General features: G+C 32.6%; 1 protein-coding gene across 4 annotated transcripts in view; it reads right to left on the bottom strand.

The window, feature by feature from the left end:
* The window catches only part of LOC131165477 (uncharacterized), a 69,385-nt gene that overhangs the window by 12,637 nt on the left and 29,905 nt on the right, over positions 1 to 26,843 (bottom strand). For 3 of the 4 annotated variants that reach the window (XM_058123329.1, XM_058123328.1, XM_058123330.1), the window contains 3 exons: positions 16,668 to 16,728; positions 16,457 to 16,575; positions 648 to 738 (listed from right to left, as the gene is read on the bottom strand). In XM_058123329.1, the coding sequence (XP_057979312.1) occupies positions 648 to 738; positions 16,457 to 16,575; positions 16,668 to 16,728 (271 nt within the window). Of the gene's footprint in view, positions 1 to 647; positions 739 to 6,826; positions 6,987 to 16,456; positions 16,576 to 16,667; positions 16,729 to 26,843 lie in introns of all 4 variants that reach the window. The other variant, XR_009139584.1, reaches the window with a different exon arrangement.

Raw genomic sequence — 26,843 nt, 5'->3', positions numbered from 1 at the left:
GCTCCCCCAGTCCTTAAATACCTTATTATTCCTCTATTAATAAATCCTATCACCACTGATTTTGCAAATGCATAGTACCCAAAATACAGAAAAAAATTCTTAGCAGTTGACACAACTTATCCTCACATATCAGCTGTTCACAAATTGTAAGAAATGCATTAGATCAGTCATCACTTGTCAAATGCATAATACAAACGATTATGTGTCAAAACATTTCCTAGATATTGAATGCTCTGCTACGACTTTTGAATATTTATGACCAAAGCTATTATTCTTGGCCATTATATCACACAACAGGAAAAAGAGCTAATATACCAAATTTCCCTACATAAACTCTTCAAAACCTGCAAAAGCTAATATTGATCTGCAGTCCTGGACAATGTAACTAATGTAAAAATTATATGCATATTATCTATTTATAGAATCATCAGAGAGACAATGCCAGAACTTTTCAGAAATATTGTGCAGGCCAGAACATAAAGAGAAATACAAAAAGTGAAGGAAAATATTAAAACTTATGCCATTATTACTGTCTGACAATTGCTTCAAGTTGATAGGGAAAAAAGATTTTAAAAAATCAATGATGTTTCAATACAAAAATATCATAAGTCACAGAATAGGATCCAAGAATATAAGAGTTATTTCACCTGAGGCACGGCACAATCAGCATGGGTTGGATCCCAAAGTACAGAGCGGAAACATTCCCAATCATCAGTTTGAACTTCAAAAAGTGGTGCCCTGTTAATATCAATTTCTACAACGTCATGTGTGTAATTAAATATAAATTCATAATCATTTTGATAAACAATTCAAAAGATCACTTCATTATAAGAAGGAAAAATTTTATTAAAGAAAAAGTGAAAAAAAGGACAAAGAAAATTACTCTACATGCACAGAATAATACCGATTTTCATTACATAAATCTGTAAACAACAAGAAAAATAAACCATATAAAACAAAACTTTATACAATTCTATTGGTGTACAGAATAATACCGAATTTCATTACATAAATCTTAAAACAAGAAGAAAAATAAAGCATATAAAAAAACACTTTATACAGTTCTATTGGTGTACTCCTTGGTTTTCCGGTTCAAAGAACAGGAAATCCTAAGGTTGAAACATGAAAAATCTTAAAAGGTTGAAAACATGAAAAGTCAAAAGTTGCTGTTGAAATCAAGCATTCGAGGGAGGGGGGGAGTGAGAACTTGAACTGGATTGTGCAAGGATGCATGACAATTGAGTTGAATAATTGTCAGAGAGTGGTGCTTGTATTGGTTTCTAAGTAATCAAGGAAAATTATGTACTACAAAATGATTGGATCCACTGCACTGATTTATTTCATTTAAGTGATAGATAATAATCTACAAGACATAATTATCTCTACGAATTGAAGTTCCACATTAATTAAAATATTCATATTTTTAATTAATAATTTTATTAATAGTTATTTTAATTATTTTAATTATTTTTAATTAAAATTCAAATATTTTATATTAAATAAAATAATATAGGATTATTATTTTTGATTAATAATAATTTTTATTAATGTATATTTATAGCATATTACTATCATATTAATTTATGATAAAAACAGTACTGTTAATTAAATGAAAATTTTTAATCTATTTAATATTAATTTAAATTCATAGATTTTTCTTGTTCAATCCAGAATTGAATTATAATAACTATTATTCCATAAAACATACTAAAATAATATATAGATATTTCTAAATATATTTCAAATAAAAACATTAATATTTATAATTAAAAATTAAAATGTATAGTTATATTAATTTTCTAACAAAAATTTGAATATTTTCTAGAAATTGAAATAATATAATATTACTATTTATAAATGTAATAATTTTATTATTATTTTGATTATTTTTAATTAAAGTTCAGATATCTTATATTAAAGAAAATAATATAGGGTTATTATTGTTAATTAGTAATAACTTTTATTAACGTATATATATAAGAAACAACCATGGTCTTAAATTTCCACGAAATTGTCGAAATTTCCGATTTCCGTCACCCTCAAAATTGAAATGGCAGTCGATTTCAATCTTGCATAATTTCCGTCGAAATCTCAACGAATTATTCGAAATTTATCAAAATCTCGAAATTTTAGCAAAACTCGTTGAAATTTAACTATACAATGAAATTTCGTCAAAATTCAAATCAAAGATTTAGGAGTGAAGTGAAATTTCTCTTTTAATTTATTTTATTTATTTTACCGAAGCAAAAGATTATTACAAGTGCTTTTGAAATTATATGAAAAAAATAAACTTATAGTAACATTTTACTTAATTATTCATGTCTAAATTATCATTATTTGTATAATGAATAATTTATAAATGATTTATGAATTTTATTTGTATTAACTAAATATGTTTAATGTACATTATCTTACAAATATGTTTGATGCACATACTATTTTACAACTTTTCTACCTCATACATAACATAGATGTATTTAATTTGTAAATTGTAATATATTAGTACTAAAACTTATATTATTATGTTTGTTAACCATTTCTAAAGTTTCACAAAGAATTCGATGCTTTACTACTAATTTCCATTATTTTTTCAAAACGAAATCGAAATTTATGTACTTTTGGAGCTTTGAAATTTGAGTCGAAATCGAAATTTAAGATGTTGCATACAACACAACAACAACAAACCTTAAGTCCCACTAGGTGGGGTTGCCTACATGAATCCTTTTCCGCCAATTCACTAGATCAAGAGTGTTGTCCTCTATTAGATTAAGGCCTATTAAATCCATCCTTACTACCTCATTCCAAGTTATTTTAGGCCTACCCCTACGGCACTACCCCTTTTCATGTCAGACACATAACTAACTCACTTCTCCTTATAGGTGCTCTACTAGACCTGCGTTTCAAATGGCCAAACCATCTAAGTTGTTCGTCCCTTATCTTGTTTTCAACCGGTGTTATGCCTAAGTTATTACATATATGTTTATTTCTTACTTTATCTTTTAATGAACACAACATGCCCAAAACACTCATCCACCTTAACATTCACATCTCAACAACCTTTATTTTTTGTACATATTGTTTCTTAGTTGCCTAATATTTTGAACCATAAAACACAACTAGCCTTATAGCCATCTTATAAAACTTTCCTTTTAATTTTAAGGACATTCTACAATCACACAAGACACCTAATGCACTTCTCCATTGTACCCAGTCTATTTTAATTCTATCTACTACATCTTCAATTTTCCCTTCAACTTGCATAATAGATACAAGATATCTAAATCAAACTGTGCTATTAATCTCGTGATTATCAAGTTTAATCTTATCTCTATTGCTACTCCTTACAATCCTGATATTACATTTCATATATTTTGTTTTATTCCTACTTACCCTAAACCCTTTGGACTCTAATGTGGCTGTTCAAAGTTCTAGCCTAGATTCCACTTCACTCCTACTATCATCAAGCAACACGATATCTCAGCAAACAACAAACACCAAGGGATCTTATTTTGGATACTCTTAGTTCATCAATTACTTAAGTAAAAAGATGAGGACTCAAAGTAGAACCTTGATGTACACCCACTGTGCTTGGAAATCTCTAGATTCACCTCCTACAGTCTTAATGCTAGTCACTACTCTATCATACATAACCTTAATGACCTCCATATATCTACTACAAACTCCCTTCTTTTCTAAGACCCACCAAAAAACTTCCCTAGGTACTCTATCATAAGCTTTCTCTAGGTAAATAAAAACCATATGCAAGTCTCTCTTCTTTTCCCTAAACTTTTCCATTAAACTTCTTAAAAAATAAATAGCTTCTGTTGTTGATCTCCCAAGTCTCAGGCATAAAACCAAATTGATTTTTTGAAATCTTTGTTTCTAATCTTATTCTATGTTCAATTACCTTTTCTCATAATTTCATCATGACTCATAATCCTAATTCCACGATAGTTATTACAGTTTTGAATATCGCCTTTGTTTTTGTACAAATGTACTAATGTACTTTTGCTCCATTGTTCTCCCATTTTCTTGGTTTTTATAATAGTATTGAATAGATTAGTTAACCAACTAATTCCTTTATCCCCTAAACATTTCCAAACTTCAATTGGTATTTTATTTGGTCCTATAGATTTCCCACTTTTCATCCTTTTTAATGTCATCTTAACTTCAAGGATTCTAATTTTGCAAATAAATATTTTATTTTTAGTCTTCTCCTCATTTGTCACTTCCAAATCCATTTTTCATTTTGATTTTCATTAAACAACTTATCAAAGTATCTCTGTCACCTCTCTTTTATGTCTTCTTATCTAATTAAGACATATTCATTCTCGTCCTTTGTATATTGTACATCACCTAAATCTTTACATTTTCTTTCACTAGCTCTAGCAAATTTATAAATGTCTTTTTCTCCTTCTTTTGTATCTAGTTTAGTATATAAAGTATCATAAGCTCTATGTTTAGCTTCACTAATAGTCTTTTTTGCACTTTTCTTGCTTCTTTGTATTTTTCAAGATTTTCTATATTTCTACAATTTCTCCATATTTTATACCAATTTATTTATTTTTGCCTTAATAGCTTTTTCCACTTCTTGATCCCACCACCAACTTTCTTTATTACCCGAGTATCTTCCCTTGGACTCACCTAAAACCTCTTTTGCTATCCTTACGATAGTATTTGCCATTCTATTCCAAATAGTATATGCATCAACCTTATCCCCTACTCTCTAATCATATTCTTTGATCATTTTATCTTTAAATTTTACTATATTATCTCCCTTCAAGTTACATCATCAAGTTTTCTTGTGTTGATTTATGTTGCTACTCTTCCATTTTTTTATATGTATATCTAATACTAAGACTCTATGTTGTATAGTCAAGCTTTCACCTGGAATAATCCTTAACAAGATAGATGATATCTGTTCTTCTTAGTCAATAATAAATCTATTTGGCTTTTATTTTAACCACTCACGAAGGTTATTAAGTGTTCTTCTCCTTTTTTAAAGCAAGTATTCAATATAACCAAATCGTAAGACATGGCAAAATCTAAGATTGTATCATTGGCCTCATTTTTATCTCCATACCCATGGCTTCCATGCATCCTCTCATATCCTATATCATCCTTTCCAATGTGACCATTCAAATCAGCTCCTATGAATGTCTTTTCAGACATTGGTATCTCTTATAAAATATTATCCATATCATCTTCCCAAAATTGTCTTTTAAGATTTTCTGTTAGTCCTATTTTGGGAGCATAAGCACTACTGACGTTCACTATCTCCAAGCCTAAAGCTATCATGATTTTAATGATCCTATCCCTTATTCAGCTAGCATCTGCTACATTATCTTTTAGTTCTTTGTCTACAATAATACCCACCCCGTTTTTATGTTTCTCTTTACCAACGTACCAAAGTTTAAATCCTGATTTTTTAATTTCTCTCTCTCCTACCCATTTCGTCTCTTGAAGGCATATTAAGTTAATTTTCCTCCTAAACATTATTTTCACTATTTCCATACTTTTTCCCATAAGAGTCCCTATATTCTAAGTTGCTAATCTAATCTTAGTTTCTTGTGCTAACTTATTTATCCTCTCCCCTTTATACCAATCCGGTCTATTTCCTTGACCTAGGTGAATTTGATAAAAATTCATGATAATAAGATCTTACAAAGTTTTACACTAGCTGTTAGCTACCTAACAGAACCCAACTCCTTTATCCATGCTTGGGACCGGCTATGGATACAAAGAATTTGCGTTACGCAGGCGAAGTACACATTTGTGTTTATTATTTATTTTTTATTTTTTTGTCAACATAGACAAATTTCTAAATCACACCCTACAACTAGGAAAAACCACACCATTTTTAATACAAATGCATTAAAAAAAAATTAAAGCGTACAATTTTGAGTGTGAATTAAGATAAACTACAATTAGAAAATCATGCAATAGTACTTTTTGAAAAAAAAAAAAAATTGTATATTCCAAAACTTGCAAATGAAAATCACAAAAAAAAAAACACACAAACACACACACAAAAATGCATATATTAAGTCTACAAATCATAAACACAAAATCTCCACTGCTAACCAACTATTAGAAAATTTTTTAATCATAGTAATAAGAAAAGAAATAACAAGAGAGGAGAAGATCTCACTAGTGACTGAAACTAAAAAGGAAATGACAACCACTTGAAAAATACAACAGTATATACCCTTTGCCGCAGGAAATTTTGATACTGCTAACGAAAATCAATCAAAGAATATATAAGCAACAAGGGATTGTAAGAATTTTTCAATCTAAATTCAAGATTCAAAATCCAAAAATACTGAAAAAACAAGTTTCTCAACCCATAAAATCTTTATTACTTCTTCATGATTTTAGGGTTGAAGAAACAAGAATCCTTGAATTTGTTTGGGTCTTTAGGATAAAATAAAAGAAAAGAAAGGAAGTTTAGAGAGGGGATTTGTTTGGTTGGTGAGAAAACAAAACCAAAAAGCAAAGAACGGAATAAATAAAATGAAAGAAAAGAAAAGAAACCTTTGGAAGTAGAAAAAGAAAAGAAACTTTTGGATGTAGAATTAAAAGAAAGAAAAAGAAGAGGAATTTGAGTCAAAGTAGATGAAAGATGAAAGAAGAAATTCTATTAATTGTGGGTTTTTGAGAGAATTTGATAAAATGTCTCAATTGATCTAACTTCGCCTATGATGCACTTAATGTCCTAATTTTTTCACACACAGCCGGTCTCAAGCACAGGTAAAGGAGGAGGGTTGCATTAGGTAGCTGACAGCCAACGTAAAATTTGTCAGATCACTATGATATGAATCCTTACCGAATATTTGCTAGGGCGTCCCCTACAAGTGACGCGTTGCACTTGTACCAACTGGGTGTAGCGAAAAGTGGGCCAGGGTGGGCTAGGTCGTCGCCCCAAAGCGACGCGCCATGTCGGCACTCGGGTATGGTGTCAAATATGCACGGGTTCCTGCATCATTCTAGACGTAAAGGTAAAGATGTTAGTTCAGGAAACTAGGAATAGATTAGTAACTTAGAATATGGGGACACTTACAGGTAAAAGCATGGAAATTGTGGACACAGTGATCAAAAGAAAAATTAATATAATTTGTCTTCAAGAAACTAAGTGGGTGGGTGAGAAAACTAGAGAAATTTATAAATCAGAATTTAAACTTTGGTACACTGGAAAAGAAAAACATAAGAATGGAGTAGGAATTATTATTAACAAAAACTTAAAAAATAGCATTGTTGATGTAAATAGAGTACGGAATAGAATTATAAAAATCAAGATGGTATTAAGACAAGAGATAATAAATATCATTAGTGCTTATGCTCCTCAAGTCGGCTTAGCAGAAAATCTTAAGAGACAATTTTGGGAAGATATAGATAAAATTATACAAGGCATACCAAGGACTGAGAAAATATTTATAGGAGGAGATATGAATAAACACGTTAGAAGGGATAATAAAAATTATGAGAGGATACATATAGGATATGGATATGGAGACAAAAATGAGCCTGAGGAGATGATCTTAGTATAATGAATACTTCGCTATGTCATATGATTTTAACATAATGAATACTTGCTTTTAAACGAGAGAGAAGAACACTTATTAACCTTTAAAAGTGGACCAAATAGAAGTCAAATAGATTTTTTTTAACTAGGAGGGTAGATCGTTTATCATGCAAGGATTGTAAAGTTATTCTAGGTGAAAGCCTAACCAACATAGAGTGTTAGTGTTAGATATATGTATTAAAAAATGGAAGAAAAAAATAAAATAAACCAGTGTAAGAGAACTAGATGGTGGAACCTAAAAAGAGAAAATATAATAAAATTTAAAGATAAAATGATCAAATATAGGGATTGGACTATAAAGGATGGGATAGATACAAATACTCCTTGGAGTAGATTAGTCAGCTCTATTAAAAAGATAGCAAAAGAAATTTTAGGTCAATCAAGGGAAAGATATTAGAATAACAAAGAAAGTTGGTGGTGGGATAAAGATATACAAAAAGTCGTAAAGACAAAAAGAACTTGGTACAAAACGTGGCAAAAATGTAGAAACATGGATAACTTTGAAAAGTATAACGAGACGAAAAAAGATGCAAAAAAGGCCATTAGTGAAGCTAAATACAGATCATTTAATAGTTTGTATGATTTAAATACAAAAAAAGGGGAAAGAGATTTATTTAAACTTGCTAAAACTAGATAAAGGAAGAGTGAGGACTTGGGAAATGTAAAATGTATAAAAAGTGAGGATGATATTGTCTTGGTTAAGGACGAACACATTAAAGAAAGATGGTGAAGTTACTTTAGTAAGTAGTTTAATGAAACCGAATAGAAGGCTTGAACTTAGAATTGTCAAATGAGGAAAAGACTAAAAATATGAGATTTATTAACAAAATTAGAGTTAATGAAGTAAAGTTTGCACTAAAAAAGATGAAAAATGGGGAAGCTATAGGACCAAATAACATCCCAATTGGAGTTTGGAAATGCTTAGGTGATAACGGAATTATATGGTTAACTAATTTATTTAATAAAACTATAAAAACTAAGAAAATGCCAGATGAATGGAGGAAAAGCACTTTAATACCTATATACAAAAATAAAGGAGATATTCAAAATTGTAATAACTATTGTGGAATTAAACTTATGAGTCATACGATGAAACTATGGGAAAAAGTAATTGAACAAAGATTAAGGTTAGAAACGAAAGTCTCGGAAAATCAATAAGGTTTTATGCCTAGGAGATCTACCACAGAAGCTATACATCTTTTAAGAAGATTAATGGAAAAGTTTAAGGAAAAGAAGATGGACTTGTATATGATATTTATTGACCTAGAGAAAGCATACGATAGGATACCTAAGGAAGTTCTAGGTGGGTTTTAGAAAAAAGGGTATATGTAGTAGGTATACCAATGTCATTAAGGATATGTACGTTGGAGTAATGACCATAGTGTTAAATTTCCACGAACTTGTCAAAATTTCCGTTGAAATTGCCGATTTCCATCACCCTCAAAATCGAAATGGCAGTCGATTTCCGTCTTGCATAATTTCCGTCGAAATATCAACGAATCATCCAAAATTTATCGAAATCTCGAAATTTTAGCGAAACCTGTTGAAATTTTAACTATACGATAAAATTTCATCAGAATTCAAATGAGAAATTTAGGAGTGAAGTGAAATTTCTATCTCAATTTCTTTAGTTATTTTATCTAAACAAAAGATTATTAAAAGTGCTTTTGAAATTATATGAAAAAATAAACTTAAAAGTAATATTTTATTTAACCATTCATATCTAAATTATCATTATTTATATAATAAATAATATTTAAATGATTTATGAATTCCATTTGTATTAGCTGAATATATTTAATGTATATTATCTTACACATATGTTTGATACACATACTATTTTACAACTTTTCCACCTTATACAAAACATAGATGTATTTAATTTGTAATATATTAGTCCTAAAACTTATATTATTATGTTTGTTAACCATTTCTAAAGTTTCACAAAGAATTCCGTGTTTTACTACTAATTTCCGTCATTTTTTCAAATCAAAATCAAAATTGACATCGAAATCGAAATTTCAATACTTTTAGAGCTTCAAAATTTGAGTCGAAATCGAAATTTAAGACCTTGGTAATGACTAGTGTAAGAACTATAGATAGAGAAACTAGAGAATTTCCAATCACCATAGGTACATCAAGGATCTGCTTTGAGCTCTTATCCTTTTTGCTTTAGTGATGGACCATTTGACTAAGAGTATTCAAAAGGAAGTTCCATGGTATGTTGTTTGCAGATGATATTGTATTAATTGATGAAACTAAGAGCGGAGTAGAGGCTGAGTTAGAATTATGGAGAGACACTGGAATCTAGAGGCTTTAGGATAAGTAGAAATAAGAAAGAATGCATAAAATGTAATTCTAGTAATGGTAGGAGGTATGTTGGAGACAAAGTTAAACTTGATGATGAAGAAATAAATAGTACTTGTAGATTTTGATACCTTGGATCTATTATGCAAGATGAAGGAAACATTGAAGACGATATAATGCATAAAGTTAAAGTAGGTTAGGTAAAGTGCACCGAGATAAATGGAAATTCCTTCCCTTAACAAATCTGAAGACTTGAAGCTTGATGGATGGGATGTTGGCAGCAACGAGAGTAGATGTGGTGGTGAGAAATTTGACGTCGTGTTGGGAGGCTGACAGTGACAAGCATTGTGTATTTCCGTCACTAAGGCGTGGCAGGTTCTTTGGGCAAGTTCTTTTTCTTTTGTGATCAAGAGAGTAATTTTTATCTAATACCAAATTGATGTAGGAATAGGAATTATAATTCAAAATCATAAAGAGAAACAACGAGGAGGAAAGAAGGGAGAATAATGTATGTTTATAACATATTACTATCATATTAACTATTATAAAAATAATATTATTTATTAAATTAAAATTTTAATTTATTTGCTATTAATTTAAATTAATAGATATTTCTTATCCAATCCAAAATTTAACTATAATAACTAATATGTCATAAGACACAGTAAAATAATATATAATTATTTTAAAATATATTTTAAATAAAAATAATAATATTTTATAATTAAAATTTTAAATAATAATTATATTAATTTTCTAATTAAAATTTAAATATTTTCTATTAATTAAATAACATAATATTATTATTTATTAATTAAAAATGATCTTGTTATTAATGTATATTTATAACATATGATTATCACATTAATTTATGCTAAAAATAGTATTAATAACTACATTAAAATTTTTTAATTTATTTAATGTTAATTTAAATTTATATATGGTTCTTTTTATTCTTTCAAAATTTAATTATATTTTATTAATAACTAATGTTATAATACATAATAAATATATATGATTATTTTCTACTATATTTTAATTAAAAATTTAATTAACAGTTATGCTAATTTTTATATTTAATTAACATTTAAATATTTTTAGTAAGTAAAAATAATATAATATTATTTTTTGATTAACACTAATCTTATTTAAATGTATATTAATAACATATGATTAACATATAAAGTTATGTTAAAATAATATTATTCATTAAATTAGTTTTTTTAATTTTTAATATTAATTTAAATTAATATATGGTTTTTCTTTATTCAGAATTGAATTATGTTTGATCAATAATTAATATGTTATAATACATAATAATAACAAATAAAATTATCTTTTAATATATTTTTTTAAAATTATAAAATGGCCATTAAATTTTCTTATATTTCCAAAATTGACCCCGTGTATGAATAATGCTTCTTATAAGTGGCCAAAGAGTAATCTTAGATTGCTTCTCAAAATTTATTTAAATAGTTCTCAAAAAGTAATTCTAAAAAAACACTTTTTGCAACAAGTGCTTGTTGCAGACTTGCGGTACAAGCCAAACACCACCTTCTTTTTTTTTGTAAAAGTTCTTTTTAAGTGATAAGTGCTATAAGCACTTTTTTTTAAGTGCTCCCAAATGGAGGCAACTCATTACAAGAGCCATATGGTTATAAAAAACCTAGTCAAGCTAGAAGTCCAACAGCCAATCTAAGGGTCCTGGAGCTTTAATTGCCCCAGGTTTCATTAGGACCAGCTATGCACCCAACCCAATGAACAAGCTCGGTTTTAACCAAACTCAGATGTTCCTAGTTGATTGGTTCTAGTAATATGCTTTATTTGTCCGTTGTTAAAATTATAAGTATCGTTACCGAGGCATGATCCTTGGACTCCAAAGCCACAATACGCCCCCTGTTTCGCACCACATATAAACAAGTTCTTGTACTATTTTTTTTACTCATATTAAGTACTAACTACTTGTTAAAAAGTAGCATTTATTTGGGCTAGAAGGAAGTACTTAATAACTTAAAAGTATTGCCAAAACTTCTCATTTATGCATTACTTAACTAATTGAGGAATTCTTACTGTTACGAACAGTAGGCTTTTAAGTGGCACTGTTCAAACAAAAATGAATAGTGTCATTTAATTAGCAGACTGATGGCAACTCGTGGAATAACACCAACAGTGAAGATGACTCTCCTTCCCAATATTTCAAGCCAGCAAGAGATCTTTGTACAGTTCACTACTTAACTAATGGAGGAATTCTTATTGTTACGAACAGTAGGCTTTTAAGTGGCACTGTTCAAACAAAAATGAACAGTGTCATTTAATTAGCAGACTGATGGCAACTCATGGAATAATACAAACGGTGAAGATGACTCTCTTTCCCAATGTTTCAAGCCAGCAAGAGATCTTCCTACAGGCTCTTTCACTTTTTCTCATCTGGGTACCATGTAAAAGGTGGTTGAGAGCTATCACATCTCCATCCCTCTTTTCTTCTGTCTTTGATGCTCCAAATATCAAGACTCGTGCATTCTCACATTGTTGAGTTCACTCCTAATTTGATTTGCCATCAGCCAAATGACGCTCAAAAACTCAAATCAAGCTAAATCACACTAAATACTAGAGAAAGCAACATTTCAAAAAACACCCTATGGCCCATAGAGAAAACTCACATCAAAGCAAAGAAAATGATTTTTCCCAAATAAATGAAGAATGGGTCTCAAAATACAGACATTTATCTCTCTAGCCAAAGTAGGAATAAAACATCAAAAACTACACACCACCACAAAAACTTAGGGGCTGTTTGGTATCACTATCAAAGATTATGAAAACAAAAATTAAAATAAAAACTAAAAACCAGCAACAAAAACTAAAAACCAAAAACCTATTACGTTAATATTTATAAAATTAATACCAATTAAAAACTTGATTGGATAAATTCTCATTTTAATCCTTGAATCAAATAACAATTAAAAAAAAATTTTAAAATAAAAAAATTTATAATAAAATAAAATTATTATAATTATTGTACATAATTCTTATATATCAAAATTCACTTTTCAGTGCTACAAGAACAATCTTATTTGCATGAAAATTGAAAAAATAGGGAAAATATTTTTTAAATGACATTATTATTTTTTCAAATATTTAAAAATTTTATGGATATTTTTATTTTAATTACATTTTAAATAGTCATTTTATTTTGATTTTAATTAAAAATTATGCATAAAATGAATGATTTAAGTCACGGAAGTTAATTTTGCATATTAAAGTATTCTTGTAAGAGGTTGCCAAAACAACAAAAAACAATAAAATCTGAATTTCAATTTTTTGGAAAGCATATGAAAATCAAGAACAAAAATAGGACACTGGCAACGTAAACAAATGCGTTGTCATAATATGAAATGTCAACAGAAAACAAAAACAAAAATGATATATCAAACAGACCAATAGCATGCTTCTGTGCACCAAAGATTCTAAAATGAATCAGCAAACAATTCCATATAATTAGGACATAGCCGACACTCCCCAAACAAACTGAAAAGTTCGCCCCATAAACACCAAGCCACAAAACAATGAAGAGGAAAATGAGCATGATCACTACTGACATAACACAAGACATGCATCAGAAGAAACAGCCATGTAAGGTGTTCTAGTATGAAAATCGTTGGTCTTAGTCCGGTTAAGAATTGTTGTCCAAACAATAGCCTTTACCTTTGAAGGAATTTTAGCATTCTACAAACAATTAGCAAGAGGAAAATAATGAGAAGACCAAGTTAGATGAGTGAAAGGACTTGCAAGTTGCAAGGAAAAACACCACAAGCATCCACAAAGCAATTCCTAACATTCCCAGTTCCAATCAAAAGAATTCTGATCAGAATCCAACAAACTCAGTAGGGAGGAAAGCTGCTCCGTCTCCCTATTGCTATGATTCCTACAAAACTGCAACATCACTATCAAAGATGAGAAAGGAAGAAATAGCTGCCTCAGGATGCAAAGTAAGACGAAATAGAGAAGCAACCAAAAGGCATAAATCCCCAAGTCTCTCTGAAAGTGAACCCTAGAACCGCCTCCCACTTTAAATTTAGTGGAAGGAAAGAATAAAAGAGCTACCAGAAAAATGAATTTCTACAGGCTTAAATACGGAACTCCAGCTGCAGTTTTAGCATCAAGCATAATCTTGTGCAGACCAAATCTACCCTGAATAAGCATACGCTAAAGAGAATTAGTTTCCACAGGAAAACGCCATAACTGCTTACCCACCAAAGCAATGTTTTTAAACCAAAAAAAAATACAGAGACTCAATCTCCCTTATCCTCGGACCTACCAATAACCTCCCAACTCCTTAGATGATCCCTCTTCTCATCCACCCAAATAAAATCTCTCATAATCCTCTGCAACCTATTAGCAAACCCACTAGAACCTTAAAAAAGTATACAAGGAAACACACTTGAACCATGGGTTCCCACCCAAAAAAAAAAAAGACACCTTTCCACCCATCAAACCTCTCAAAGAGAGGACTATTGGAACTCCTAAATAAGTCAAAAGGCCACTGAAAGATCCCACAACCACCGAGAGCAGCAAACCTAGAGGTCACCTCTGGACTCAGATTAATAGCATCTAAACTCTCCCAAATTAATATTATGCCGTGAAACAAGTTAAAAGACATAAAATAGCAAGGATATAACGAGAAGAAGTCCTATCATTAGACAAGGGAGGAAAAATAGTATCACCAGCAAACTGCGAATGTGAAACAATAACCAATCCCTTTCTATGGCAATACCCTGAACAAAACCCCTATCAATTGCCCTTTCAAACATCCTACTAAAATTTATGCAACCAGAATAAAGAGAAAAGGAGATAAAGGATCCCCTTGTCTCAACCCTCTTGAAGCAGAAAACCAAGTGTTGGGTGCACCATTACTAATCATTATAAAAAGGCAAAAGAAAGATAACCTCTAATCCAGCTTCCCCATTTAGAACCAAAACCTTCCTATCTAAGCCTCTGTAACATAATACTTCTCAAACAAATCGCACTTAACCCTTTTTTCTGGCTCCTAACATCCTTCACAACTTCATTAGCCACAAGAACAGAATCTAAAATAAATCATCCACCCACAAAAGCCAACTAAGAACTAGAAATGGCATTTCTATCACCTCTCTAATCCTACAAGCAAAAACCTTAACAATTATCTTATACACACTTTCTGTCAAGATATGAAGCTAATATGTATATTTTTAACATCTTTGGTATTGACATTATTTTGAATTTTGATCACTGGAGCATTTGAATTATTATAGCATGGGCAACACACACACATATATATATATATATTAGCCTACCCCATCTAGTGGAACGTAAGGCTTGATTTGTTGTTGTTGTTGTTGTTTTCTACATATTTTATATATACCCAAAACGTTTACTTGAATAGCAATGCAAAAAATTTATACTTGCACAAGTAAATTTATTAATGAGATGTTGTGAGTGAGAATTTCACAAGGCAATAACATCTTGAAATCTCTATATTATTTCATTTTCTAAACAGATAGAAAGACATTTTATTCAATAGTAGGAGCTAACTGTTACCTTTAAGCAATAGTTATAAGTAGTTAGTATGTGATTTAAATAAGTGCATGCAAGGGACTATAGATCAAATATGTACAAATGTATTTAAATTTAGTACTTATATTACAATTGTGCATAACCAACCACTACTTCAACCAGTACCCAAAATTAGTACTTGTTTTTTTATAATACCAGATAATGTTTTTCTGTATAGTTGACAGTAGTTATTTCAGTTCAATACTCCTTAAAATTCAGTACTAATCAATAAGTGATACAAAATGAAGCCTTAACAGCTCTCAATCACTTGTCCTCGGCTTTTTTTTGTTAATGATCATTGGGGAAAAGTTATTTAAAAAATGAAGCAATTTTCACTAATCCTCAATATTCAAAGATGCTTTCCCATGTCTTCAGCTTATCATGCATAAGTATTTCATTTTTAATGAATTTGTATATCTAGCTGTTCTATGCATTTTGAGTTTTTATTTGTTTTTATTGACCCAGCAATCAACAAAGGAGTTACTTGTTTAACAAGCAAGTTGGCAACCCAGTCCCTTCACCAGGTCAATGTCCAGTCTACTCAATGGCACCTACCCTCACCCCCCGCAGCCCTTTTCCTTTTTTTTTTGGCCGCCTCACAGTGGGCAGCTAGGGGTGTGGATGATTGAAAATAGAAGACAAGAATCAAAATAAATAGATAAATAAAGAATCATTTCTCTTTGTACAACGATAATTCGAAGTCACAAATAAAATAAAATAAAATAAAATAAAAATGTAATTTATTAACTCTATTGATAAATTAATGCAACCATTCAAGGTTCTCCATAGAGCTTATGCTGTTCAAATTTAGAGTTATAAAACAGGTTAAAAATTCCCTAAAAATGTATTGTGCTATAAACCCTAGAAGTTCCTCAAACTACATGATTATAAAGCAAGATGACTTCCAGGCAGTCAGTCCAAAGAGATTATGGTTCATGGAATTTATAAATCTGCACATATAAGAATTATTCACTCTACCTGCGCCACTTCCCGCAGACAGTTCCATCAACACCATCACCAATGCCTTCTATAACTTCCCTACATTGAAGCCAATTACCTATGGAGCTGAGTCTCGCAGGTTTTTTGGAGTTCAAATTCTGAGAAAAATGAATGACAGTTACTTCCCTCCAGTACTCTACTGACAAACAAAAATACAATGACGAAGTAAAATAAAGATAGAAGGCCTCACTTGCAAACTAACAAGCTCTGAAAGATCCATTTCTGTTGGTTCACTAACACACTGAGCATCACTGCATCAAACCAAAACGGCAGTAAGAAATAGTAAATGGCGCACAAAGTTGACAGAGGAAAATAAAGAATAATAGTGCACAGCAATACCACATGGAACATTAAGATCCAAAGAAAAACAGTGGACTGTCTCTTCATATATAACATAGACAGCTCACTCAAAAACAAATCAATTGACATCCAAAAAGGAAGAATGAGGCACAATTTCTTCTACCAATTCAAAAGTGACATCTGCAAGTAAACTAATGAAAACTCTTGTTCAATCACATTAATAGTGCAGAAAACTATCATATGGAACACAAACCGGAATGCCAAACCTACTAATTCAAAGTTTGAATTTAATATTTTTCACATAACATATTATTAGCTAAAGTGTGAGAATTATCACATTATAATTCTATTTTCTGTACATATTAATCTATTTAACAAAGCAAATATCTTCTAGATTTAGAAACACTTCAGCATCCTCTCCAAAACACACAAGCGCCATTGCATATTTTCCACCAATATATCTATACAAGAATACCCCTAGCATTCCACATTTTAGAGCATGTGCTACCATGATCCCATTCCCATTCCATGAACCAAAAGACTCTGCATTCTAGGTAACAGTGGACATCGCACTCTAAAAAAATCAATCAACATCCAAAAATGGGGGAGGGGGGATGAGATACAATTTCTTCTCCCCATTCAAAAGTGGGAACTGCAGCTAAACTGCAGGTAATTTAATGAAAGTCTTGTTCTACCACATTAATAAGGCTGCAACTCCCCCAATCCAATCCCCCTCCCCCCAAACAACACATAGAAAACAAAATTAGAAAATATCAAAGCAGATATGGAGAGAAAAATATAGTGGAGCACAAAGAGTAAAAAAAGATGGAGAGACATTAGGAAGCTTGAATACTGATATCAAATACAAGTATTGCTCCCTATTTCATAGCTTATGTGAACATTATGCATCATCATGACCAATACGTCTTCTGGTCAGAGAACAGATCACTGTTCCAGCCAATCAATAATGATCTACTTTTTAAACCACCCAAATTTTCAATGGATATTAAGACCCAAATTCCAACAACATATAAAAGAAAGATACAGCTAGGATGCATTCTAAATAGGATAGGAAATTAAAGGACATCAAGCTATACTTAAAATGCAATGTCTGTAATTTGCTTTTCCATCTTCATTTTCATAAGTATACTTCACAGGTATTTTGACTGCATGGAATCCCTTCAATACATGTATTTATTCAAAAAAACAAAAAAAAAATCCTTTAGTAGCACTGTATGTTTTAAACTATAAGCACCAGATCTGTTGACATCATTTTCAGTCTTCGTTCTTCCCTCTAAAAGACCCTTCCATTACCCCCAAGACTATAAATTGAATAAATTGACATGAAAGAATAGAAAGAAAGAATTGAACTGAAAAACTGCACATCAGGGCATTATAAGGCATTCTTACTGAAAATGAGACATTACAAGGTGTCATCTCTGGAAGTGTTTTTTTGGTTCCCTCTATGTTATTGAGTGGCAAGGTGTATTCCTGCATTACTATTTCCCAGAAAATTTGGCAAACAATTATTAGTTACCTTTATAAAACAGGGGGCACATCCTCTGGAAAGTTTTCATCTTAAAAAATCCAGGGCTTTGGAGGTAGGAAGGAGGGTAAAATTGTGTGGAGTCCATTCATTTCGCAGTAGTTTCACAAATTTAGTTGGAGCAAAACACGAGAATTTCCAAGGGGTGGGTGAGGTCTTCTGATCTTTCATGGAGCAGAACAGTGTTTAGCTTTCGGTAAACTACTTCTGGGACATTTGAAGCATGTCTTTTATTTCATTAGTTTGCTTCTGGTTTTCCTGCTTTATTATTGCAACTTCTTTTCAATAAGTCTAATCCTCCTTGTAATTAGGGGCGTACTCGGTTTTAATCGGTTCGGTTTTAGCCACCGAACTGAAATATGTGGTTCTTAATAATCATGAACCAATACCAAACCAAAAATCATCGGTTCAACTAGCAGGAAAACCGTATTTTAACGGTTCAGTTCAGTTTATTAACTGAATAAGCAGAATAAAAAAATTAAAACACCATGGTTCAACGAACAGTGGTGAGTTAAAAGATAAAAACAGGCCCAATGATCAATATAGATGATGGGCCCCTCACTTAAGGTCCTAAGAGGAGAAGAATACATATTGAGGAAGGCTGCTGGGATCTTATAGGAAGAAGAGGACTGTCCCAACTTTCATCCAACCAATGTGGGACATTCCCAACTCACAAAATAGAACAGCCCACTTCCACGGCTGCACTGCCTGTTAGTGTTGTTGGAGTTCCTGTGTCCCACATTGCTTAAAGAAGTGGAAGCAACAATTATCCTTCATCATGAAAGGAGGCTTTCATTACCCCACCAAAGAATTGACCAGCCGAAGCGCAGTCCCTCTCTCCTCTTATACTATGGCATGTATTTGTGGATCTGTTTGAACAAATTTTATATTTCTTAAATGTAAGTGTAAAAATTTAAAATCAATTAACACTTAAATGTAAAAGGCATGTTTAAAATTAATAGAATAGAAGTATATTTCAGTTATTTGGTTTTTTCAGTTCAGTATATTTTTAAAACTGAAACCGAAACTGAACCAATTTTGAAAGACACACAAAACCGAAACCAGTAACTGTAACCAAAAAACCAAACCAAGATGTAAACGGTTTGGTTTCAGTCCGGTTTTCGGTTATTTGGTAATTTTTGAACACCCCTACTTGTAATGCTTCCATCTTCTCCATTAATAAATATTTTCTTTTATCCAAAGCAATGTTTTAAAAGGCAAAGGCATAAGGTGAGACTTTTAACCCTTAAGAGGCAAGGTGTAAACCTTTAGGTGTTGAGGGGTGGGTCTTTTAAAAATTTAATTTTTAGAGAAAAAAAAAAAAAATACGTAGATTTAAAAAAAAAAAAAAAAAAATTCAAGAAGTCACAAATATAATGTAAAACAAGATCAAATATAATTTGCAAACTACTTGTTGACCACTCAAAAATTGCTAACATCTGAACTCATGTTGTAAATCATGACAAGATATATATACATAGCATTACAAAGTTCAAATTACTTTCAAGATCTACAGCTTTCAATTATTTTGGAAAGGTTGAAGTTTAAGAGTTCTAAAAATCAACTCACATTATGACATTCTTTCTTATATAAACATGTACTGAAAATTTTCTAGCCAAATCAAACTTGAGAATCACACCCAAAGTGCATAAGCTTCAACTTAAGAGCTGCAAAAGGTGTGCCTTTTGTACAAAAGCATAAGCCTCGATGTATAATGCATTAGCATTTTTGGGATTTGATATTTAAGATTGAGCCTCAAGGCATTTTAGGCATGTTTTGCCTTGAGGCGAGCCTCAATTACGCCTTTTAAAACATTGATCCAAAGGAAACAAAAAGGAAAAAGAAACTGCAAATCCAGTCATGATATGTTCAAGATCAAGTCAAGAACTAAATAGGACTAGGGAAACTTACTCAGAAAAGGGCAATGAAAGTCTAAATAGACATGTGCCAAGATACCAGGAAAAGACAAATGGCCAACATATCATGAAGTACATGAAACTAGATTAAGAAATTTGAGAGAAGCATATCCAACAAGTCAGGATGGTGATTTGCTCTATTGACGCTGGTATATTAGACAAGACCTCAAGCAACCAAAAGGAACATGCCATACACAAAAAATGCCATACTAAAACAATTCAATTTTAATTTATAGCAATATTGATTGATATTTATTACCAAGCTTGATGTGACAACCACAAACTCATAAAAACAAAAAACCAAAATTATATCATGCTGTTTTCAGTTCCCATAGACTTTTAAATTCATGTATGTATGTACTAAAAGTGCTCAAGGATAGGAGGGCGGCAAGAAGTCATTGGGCAAAGCCGTGAGGGCACTTCTATCAGCGATGTGATGGTTTTGCAGAGCATGACCACAGTGTGGTCTCTCTCTCTCTCTCTCAAACACACACAGGCACTTCTATCAGCGATATATGGTTTTGCAGACCTTGACCACAGTGTGGTCACATTTGGGTAGCTCAATTTGAAGAAGATTGACCACTTCAATTAACTAGTGGTTACCAGACCAACAAGTATTGATATTTTTTTTGAAGTGGAAATCAAATCAAATGGTAGGATGTATTCAATCTCTGTTCATGGAAGTTTGAAAGGATTTTTAAATTTAAAAAAAAAATACATTAATAGAGAAAAATTACATCTTAGGGGAGGACACGAGATCCATTAAAGAACAAAATAAAAAATAAAATATCAAAAATAAAATTTCAAAAATAAAATTAAAAACTACAAAAAACAACAACCAAGAAAACCCCTCTTTATACCCTTCCCACCGTAATTCAAAAACATTTCAAGTTGGCTAATTCCCCCCTGACCCTTTTCACCTTAGTTTTACCACCATATAACCAAACTCTATTCCCTCACAATCAGTCAACTGTAGCCTAAATTATCTAACAAATGCTGGAGCTTGAAGATGCTTCCCAGAAACCTCCTCTACAGGGGTGGGCAAAATATCCTGCTTATCCATTTGCTTTAAATCCAAAACTTCATTTTCGAAAAAGCTAATGCCCTCCAATCCTTCCATTGGAGGTGCTGGCACATATGTTAAATCCCCAAGCATATTAACTGATCAATCAGAAACATACCCATACTGTTCCCAAATCTCATCCAAAAGTGAACCCTCATCACAATCAAAATCACTAAAGCCAACAGCATTATTGTCTGAGACGTCCCCTCAATTCTTTTTTACCATGCCAGCACTAACCCTCTCCCCTAGTATCACCCTTCTGAACAATTAGCTCATCCACAATACTTGAACATCTTCCTGAATCTCTCCTAAGAACTTTTTTTTTTATCCCACTAGAAATAACTCATCTTCAAACTTTTTCCTCATTTCAAAACCCATCTGCACTGCCTTCCAACGAGCATAAACTACCCCTAAACTTATCAAAAATAAGCTTCCTCACCAAAAGCGAACCCTCATCACAATCAAAATCACTAAAGCCAACAGCATTATTGTCTGAGACGTCCCCTCAATTCTTTTTTACCATGCCAACACTAACCCTCTCCCCTAGTATCACCCTTCTTAAAGGTCTCAAGGATGGAAAAAAATGGAAGGTTTGTGGAAGTTTCACACCTTCTCTTTGCAAATGATACCATCATTTTTTGTGAAGACAATCCCTTTCATGTCCTTAACCTCCGATGCATTTTGGTAGGGTTTGAGGTTGTCTTGGGCTTAAAAGTGAACCATGGAAAAAGTGAGCTCATTTTAATTAGGGGGAGCTTTCCTCGTTGCTTTTCTAGGTTGTAAGATGGGAACCTTCCCCATTAGTTACCCCAGCCGAACTCCCTCTTGAAGCCAAATTTGAAGACAAAGGAGTTTGGGTCCCCCTTATTGAGAAGTTCGAAAGAAGGGCAGGCTGGAAAACGAAATTCTTGTCTAAGGTGGCAGACTCACACTTACCAGGATCACTTTGACAAAAAACCTTCCCGTCTATTTCATGTCCCTCTTTCCCTTACCGGCTTCCACTACTAGGAGACTAGAGGGAATTCAAAGAAGATTTCTTTGGGGAAGCCTGGAGTGGAGTTTAAATTTTCACCTCATTAAATGGGGTAAACAACCTATTCGTTCAAGAGGTTTGAGGTTGAAATCCCTCCACACATTCGACAAAGGCCTTCTCGGGAAATGGTTGCGAGGTTCATGAAGGAGAAAGATCTCCTTTGGTGGGGAATCATCGCTTCTTTATATGGGCTCAAGCATAACAAATGGATCACTCGTACTAGCAAAGGACCCTATGGAGTGGGGGTTTGAAAGTTCATCAGGAAAAAGTTGGGACGATTTTTTCAGCCACGTCAAATTTCAAGTGGGGAATGGGGACAATGTTTACTTTCGGCATAATAACAAGGATCTTAGAGCTACATTTCCTTCCATCTATAGTTTTTGGCCTATGACAAGGATGCCGTCATCAGCCATCATCTTCAAATCTCATATCAGGGAATCTTCTGGAATATTCCTTGTACTAGAAATGCAGCAAATTGGGAACTACACCCTCTCTCTGAATTTTACAGCAATCTCTATAATTTATGGTATCAAAACATCCCTAATGAACCAAAATGGGCTACGGACAGAGATAGTGTCCTCACTGTGATATCTTTCTACAGGAAGCTATCTCCAATGGAAACAAATTTCAGCAATCTCCCTTGGATTCATATGTGGAAGACAGCAGCCCCTTCAAAGGTCACCTTTCTTCCCCGGGAGGCAACACAGATAAATTTTAAACCTGGACAACTTTCAGAAAAGGGGGCTGACCGTTACTAATAGATGTTTTCTTTGTATGGATGATACAGAATCAGCCAACCACATCCTTCTTCACTGTCCATGGAGAAGAAATCTGTGGAACATGGTTCTGTCCTTGACCATACATCGGCGGGCATTGCCAATTCTGTGGGATGGGAGCTTTACATTAGAACCACCAAGGAGAAGAAAGGCTTTGAACCTCATTCCTCTTGCCACCTTTTGGTGTGCTTGGCAAGAAAGGAACGGGAGAGCCTTCAAAGATTCAGTTGCTCTGCTTCTGATTTGCAAAGAGCAGTGGGTTGCTGATGTTTCCAGCTCGCACAGTGGGAAAATTGTGAATGATCATAATATCATTCTTGATTTGTGTGGCACCATGCAGGGTGGTTGACTGCTTGTACCTTGGGTTGGCATCCCCTTGATGCCCAGCTAATAATAGTTCTTTTCTTACCGATCAAAAAAACAACAATACTTTGCATGACTAGACTAAACCAAGTATTACTGGACTGGGTTGGCCACGATAATTATCCTATTCCATTTGTTCATCTGCCATTTACAAGGGACAATCTATAAGAACCAGTAGAAGGACATGAGTAGAATATACTTTTTTCTTTTAGCTTTTCTTCTGCGTTTGTTGGAGGAATATTGTCCCACCTGTACCATTTGGAAGACTTAAGCCCCCTCCAAGATTTTTTTTCTTTTTTTATAAAAAAGGAAGATCTATTGAAGACATCAAGGAGAAACAGATACAGTAGAGGAGAACATGAAGTTCTCACTCATGAAACGAAAAAAAGAAAATTAACATCAACTTAATAAAACCACCCAATCCCCATTGACCCCCTGAAAACACTAGCCCTTAAAACAGCCTGCACTATAAGCCCAAAGAGAAGCCAAAATGCCAAAAAAAAAAAAATCTAGCATTTCTTTCCAGACAAATTCACCATAACAAAACACAGAGAGCACACCTCCACAACCTATTTACATCCTTACGTTCCCTAAATCCAATAAAGCCCCCTCTACAATTAAGGGTATTATTTGGTCATTTGTTCTTACTAGAGTTAACACTAAAAAACTGTTGCAAAGTAGGGGGGCTTCTAAAGATTTATTTCCGGATGAGTGTGTTCTTTGCTTTGACAGTTCAGAATCTGCTTCTCATATTTTACTGCATTGTTGCTTTTCTCAGAGGTTTTGGATTGAGTTGTTTGGTTTTTTAGAAGAGAGTTGGGTTTATCCGGAATCAATGGAGTTGTTGGCTATTCCCTTTAGAGGAATTGGTGGGAGTAGAGATGGTTTTGAGGAGGTGTGGGTTTTTCACTGTTTTGTGAGGCATTTGGTTAGAAAAGAATGCGAATTAATTTACCAGCAAGAGGACATCTTGATCAACGCTATGGGATAGGATTCAGTATATAGCTTCATTTAGGACTTTTGCAGCTGGTTGCTTCAAGGGATGTGTTTTAAAATTTACAGCATGATCGGTTTGCAGTGTTGGTTTGATTTTACCTTTTTCTTTGTTTTCATCTTGTCCAAGGAGGATTTCTTACGTTCCTTTCTGTATATACTTATTCAATGAAATCTCTTCTTTTTCCATATAAAAAAAAAAGGAAATTCTATTCAGTAATTATTAATCTATTTCACAAAGGAAAATGCTTTCTAGATTTAAAAACGCCTCAACATCCTCTCCAAAATATGAAAATGCCATTACATCTTGTTCACCAATATATTTATATAGTATACTCCTAACTTCCCACATTTTAGAACATATGACATCCCCTTCCATGAACCAGAACATTCCACATTCTGGGTAACATTGATCCAAGATGTAACTCTCAAATTTTTTTGGAAAGGCTTATGTTTTTAGAGATTCAATTAAATTATATATACATCAAAATAAATTTTGCCATCCCTAGTTTACTAACCAAATTTGACTTGAATGCTTGTGAAACCAAAATGTTTAAGCCTTAACAAAAGAATTGCAGAAGGCACACTCTTTGCGCACATGCGAAAGCCTTACTGCACTATATGCTTGCCTTTTCAGTAGTTTTGATATTTTATATTATCTTTCAGGGCATTTTAGGAACATCTTATCTTCAGAGAAGCCATAAGGCAAGCTACAAGTACGCCTTTTAAAAAATTTCCCGGCCCAAAAACAACCAAGTGACTATTTCCAAAGATGAGAACCCTAGACCACTGATTGTTCAAACCCCATCTTCATCCATTGCTACACCCTCCAACTCAACTAACAGGCTCTTATCCTCTTCTATGTCATATATTCCAGACTTGGTGGATCACAAGACCAGGTCTCGCACTTTGTTGTCAGAGGTTCAACAGTAACATCCACATCAACTGTAACATTTGCCAATGGCACAGTATCTCTTCTTTATGTCACTGGTGCTGCTCATCCATGTACAAATATCTCCTATTTATGTTATTGGTGATGCTAATGCCCATACAGCATCTTCAATTTCCATGTACAAATATATCTTTACATTTTATCCCTCCTCATATGTTGTTCAGGATCTCAATATGAAGAAGTGGAGGTCACTTTGCTCATTCATCATTGGAAAAGTTGCAGTTGCTTGTTCCATAATTGAAGCAGGTGTTTGTTCTGGAATGTGAAGCATGCCATCTGGGTAAGCACCAGAGTGTGTTGCACTCATATGGTCATTCATAAAGTTGTAATTCATTTAATTTGGTTCATTATGATAGATGAGGTCCACCATGGGTCACATCTTATTGTGAACTAAGGCTTCATTTTGTACAACTTATTCATAAGCACAGAATCAAAAAAACTGAACTTAATAAGTACTATTAGAAAGTACTTACAGCAGTAAGTAGTGAAAGTTTAAAGCAGTATTTGGTAATATAATATATATTACTATTATTATTACTCCATTCTGCACATATAATATATATTATGATATTTGTAATCAACTAGTAAGACCCGCACACTGCTAGTAAGTACTTTCAGCAGGAAATAGTGAAAGTTAAAAGCAGTGTTTGGTAATGTTAGAAATGTGCTGATTTAGTGATAATAGTCTCACACAAATTAGATAATTAAAATATTGTTATCACTCTATTATATAAATAAAATATATATAATATGACATTTATAAATAAAATATATATAGTATGACATTTATAATTTATATTATGATATTTGTAATCAATTCTGCAATCATATTTTAATAAAATATTTAATATAAAAAAATGACTCCGCCTGTGATGCACTTAATGTCCTAATATTTTCACACACAGCTCGTCCCAAGCCCAAGTAAAGGAGGGTTGCTCTAGGTAGCTGACAACCAGCGTAAAATTTGTCAGATCACTATAATATGAATCCTTAATGATTATTCACTGGAGCGTTCCCCACAAGCGACGCGCTGCAGTTATACCATCCACGTGTAGCAAGAAGTGGGCAAGGGTGGGCTGGGACATCACCCCAAAATGGAGCACAGTGTCAGCGCCCAGGTACAATGTCAAATTTGTAAGGGTTCTTGCATCATTCTGGACGTGGGCAGGTAAAGAAGTTCGCTCAAGAGACTAGGATTAGATTAGAAACTTGGAATATAGGGGCACTAATAGGTAAAAGCATGGAAATTGTGGACACAATGACTAGAAGAAAAGTTAATCCAATCTGCCTTCAAGAAACTAAGTGGGTGGGGGAGAAAGCTAGAGAAATTGATAAATCAGGATTTAAACTTTGGCATACTGGAAAAGAAAAACATAAGAATAGGGTCGAAATTATTGTAGACAAAAACTTAAAAGATAGCGCTA

This window comes from Malania oleifera, chromosome 10 (genome assembly GCF_029873635.1).
Source record: "Malania oleifera isolate guangnan ecotype guangnan chromosome 10, ASM2987363v1, whole genome shotgun sequence".
NCBI lineage: Eukaryota > Viridiplantae > Streptophyta > Magnoliopsida > Santalales > Ximeniaceae > Malania > Malania oleifera.
This window is presented reverse-complemented; position numbering and strand designations above follow the sequence as displayed.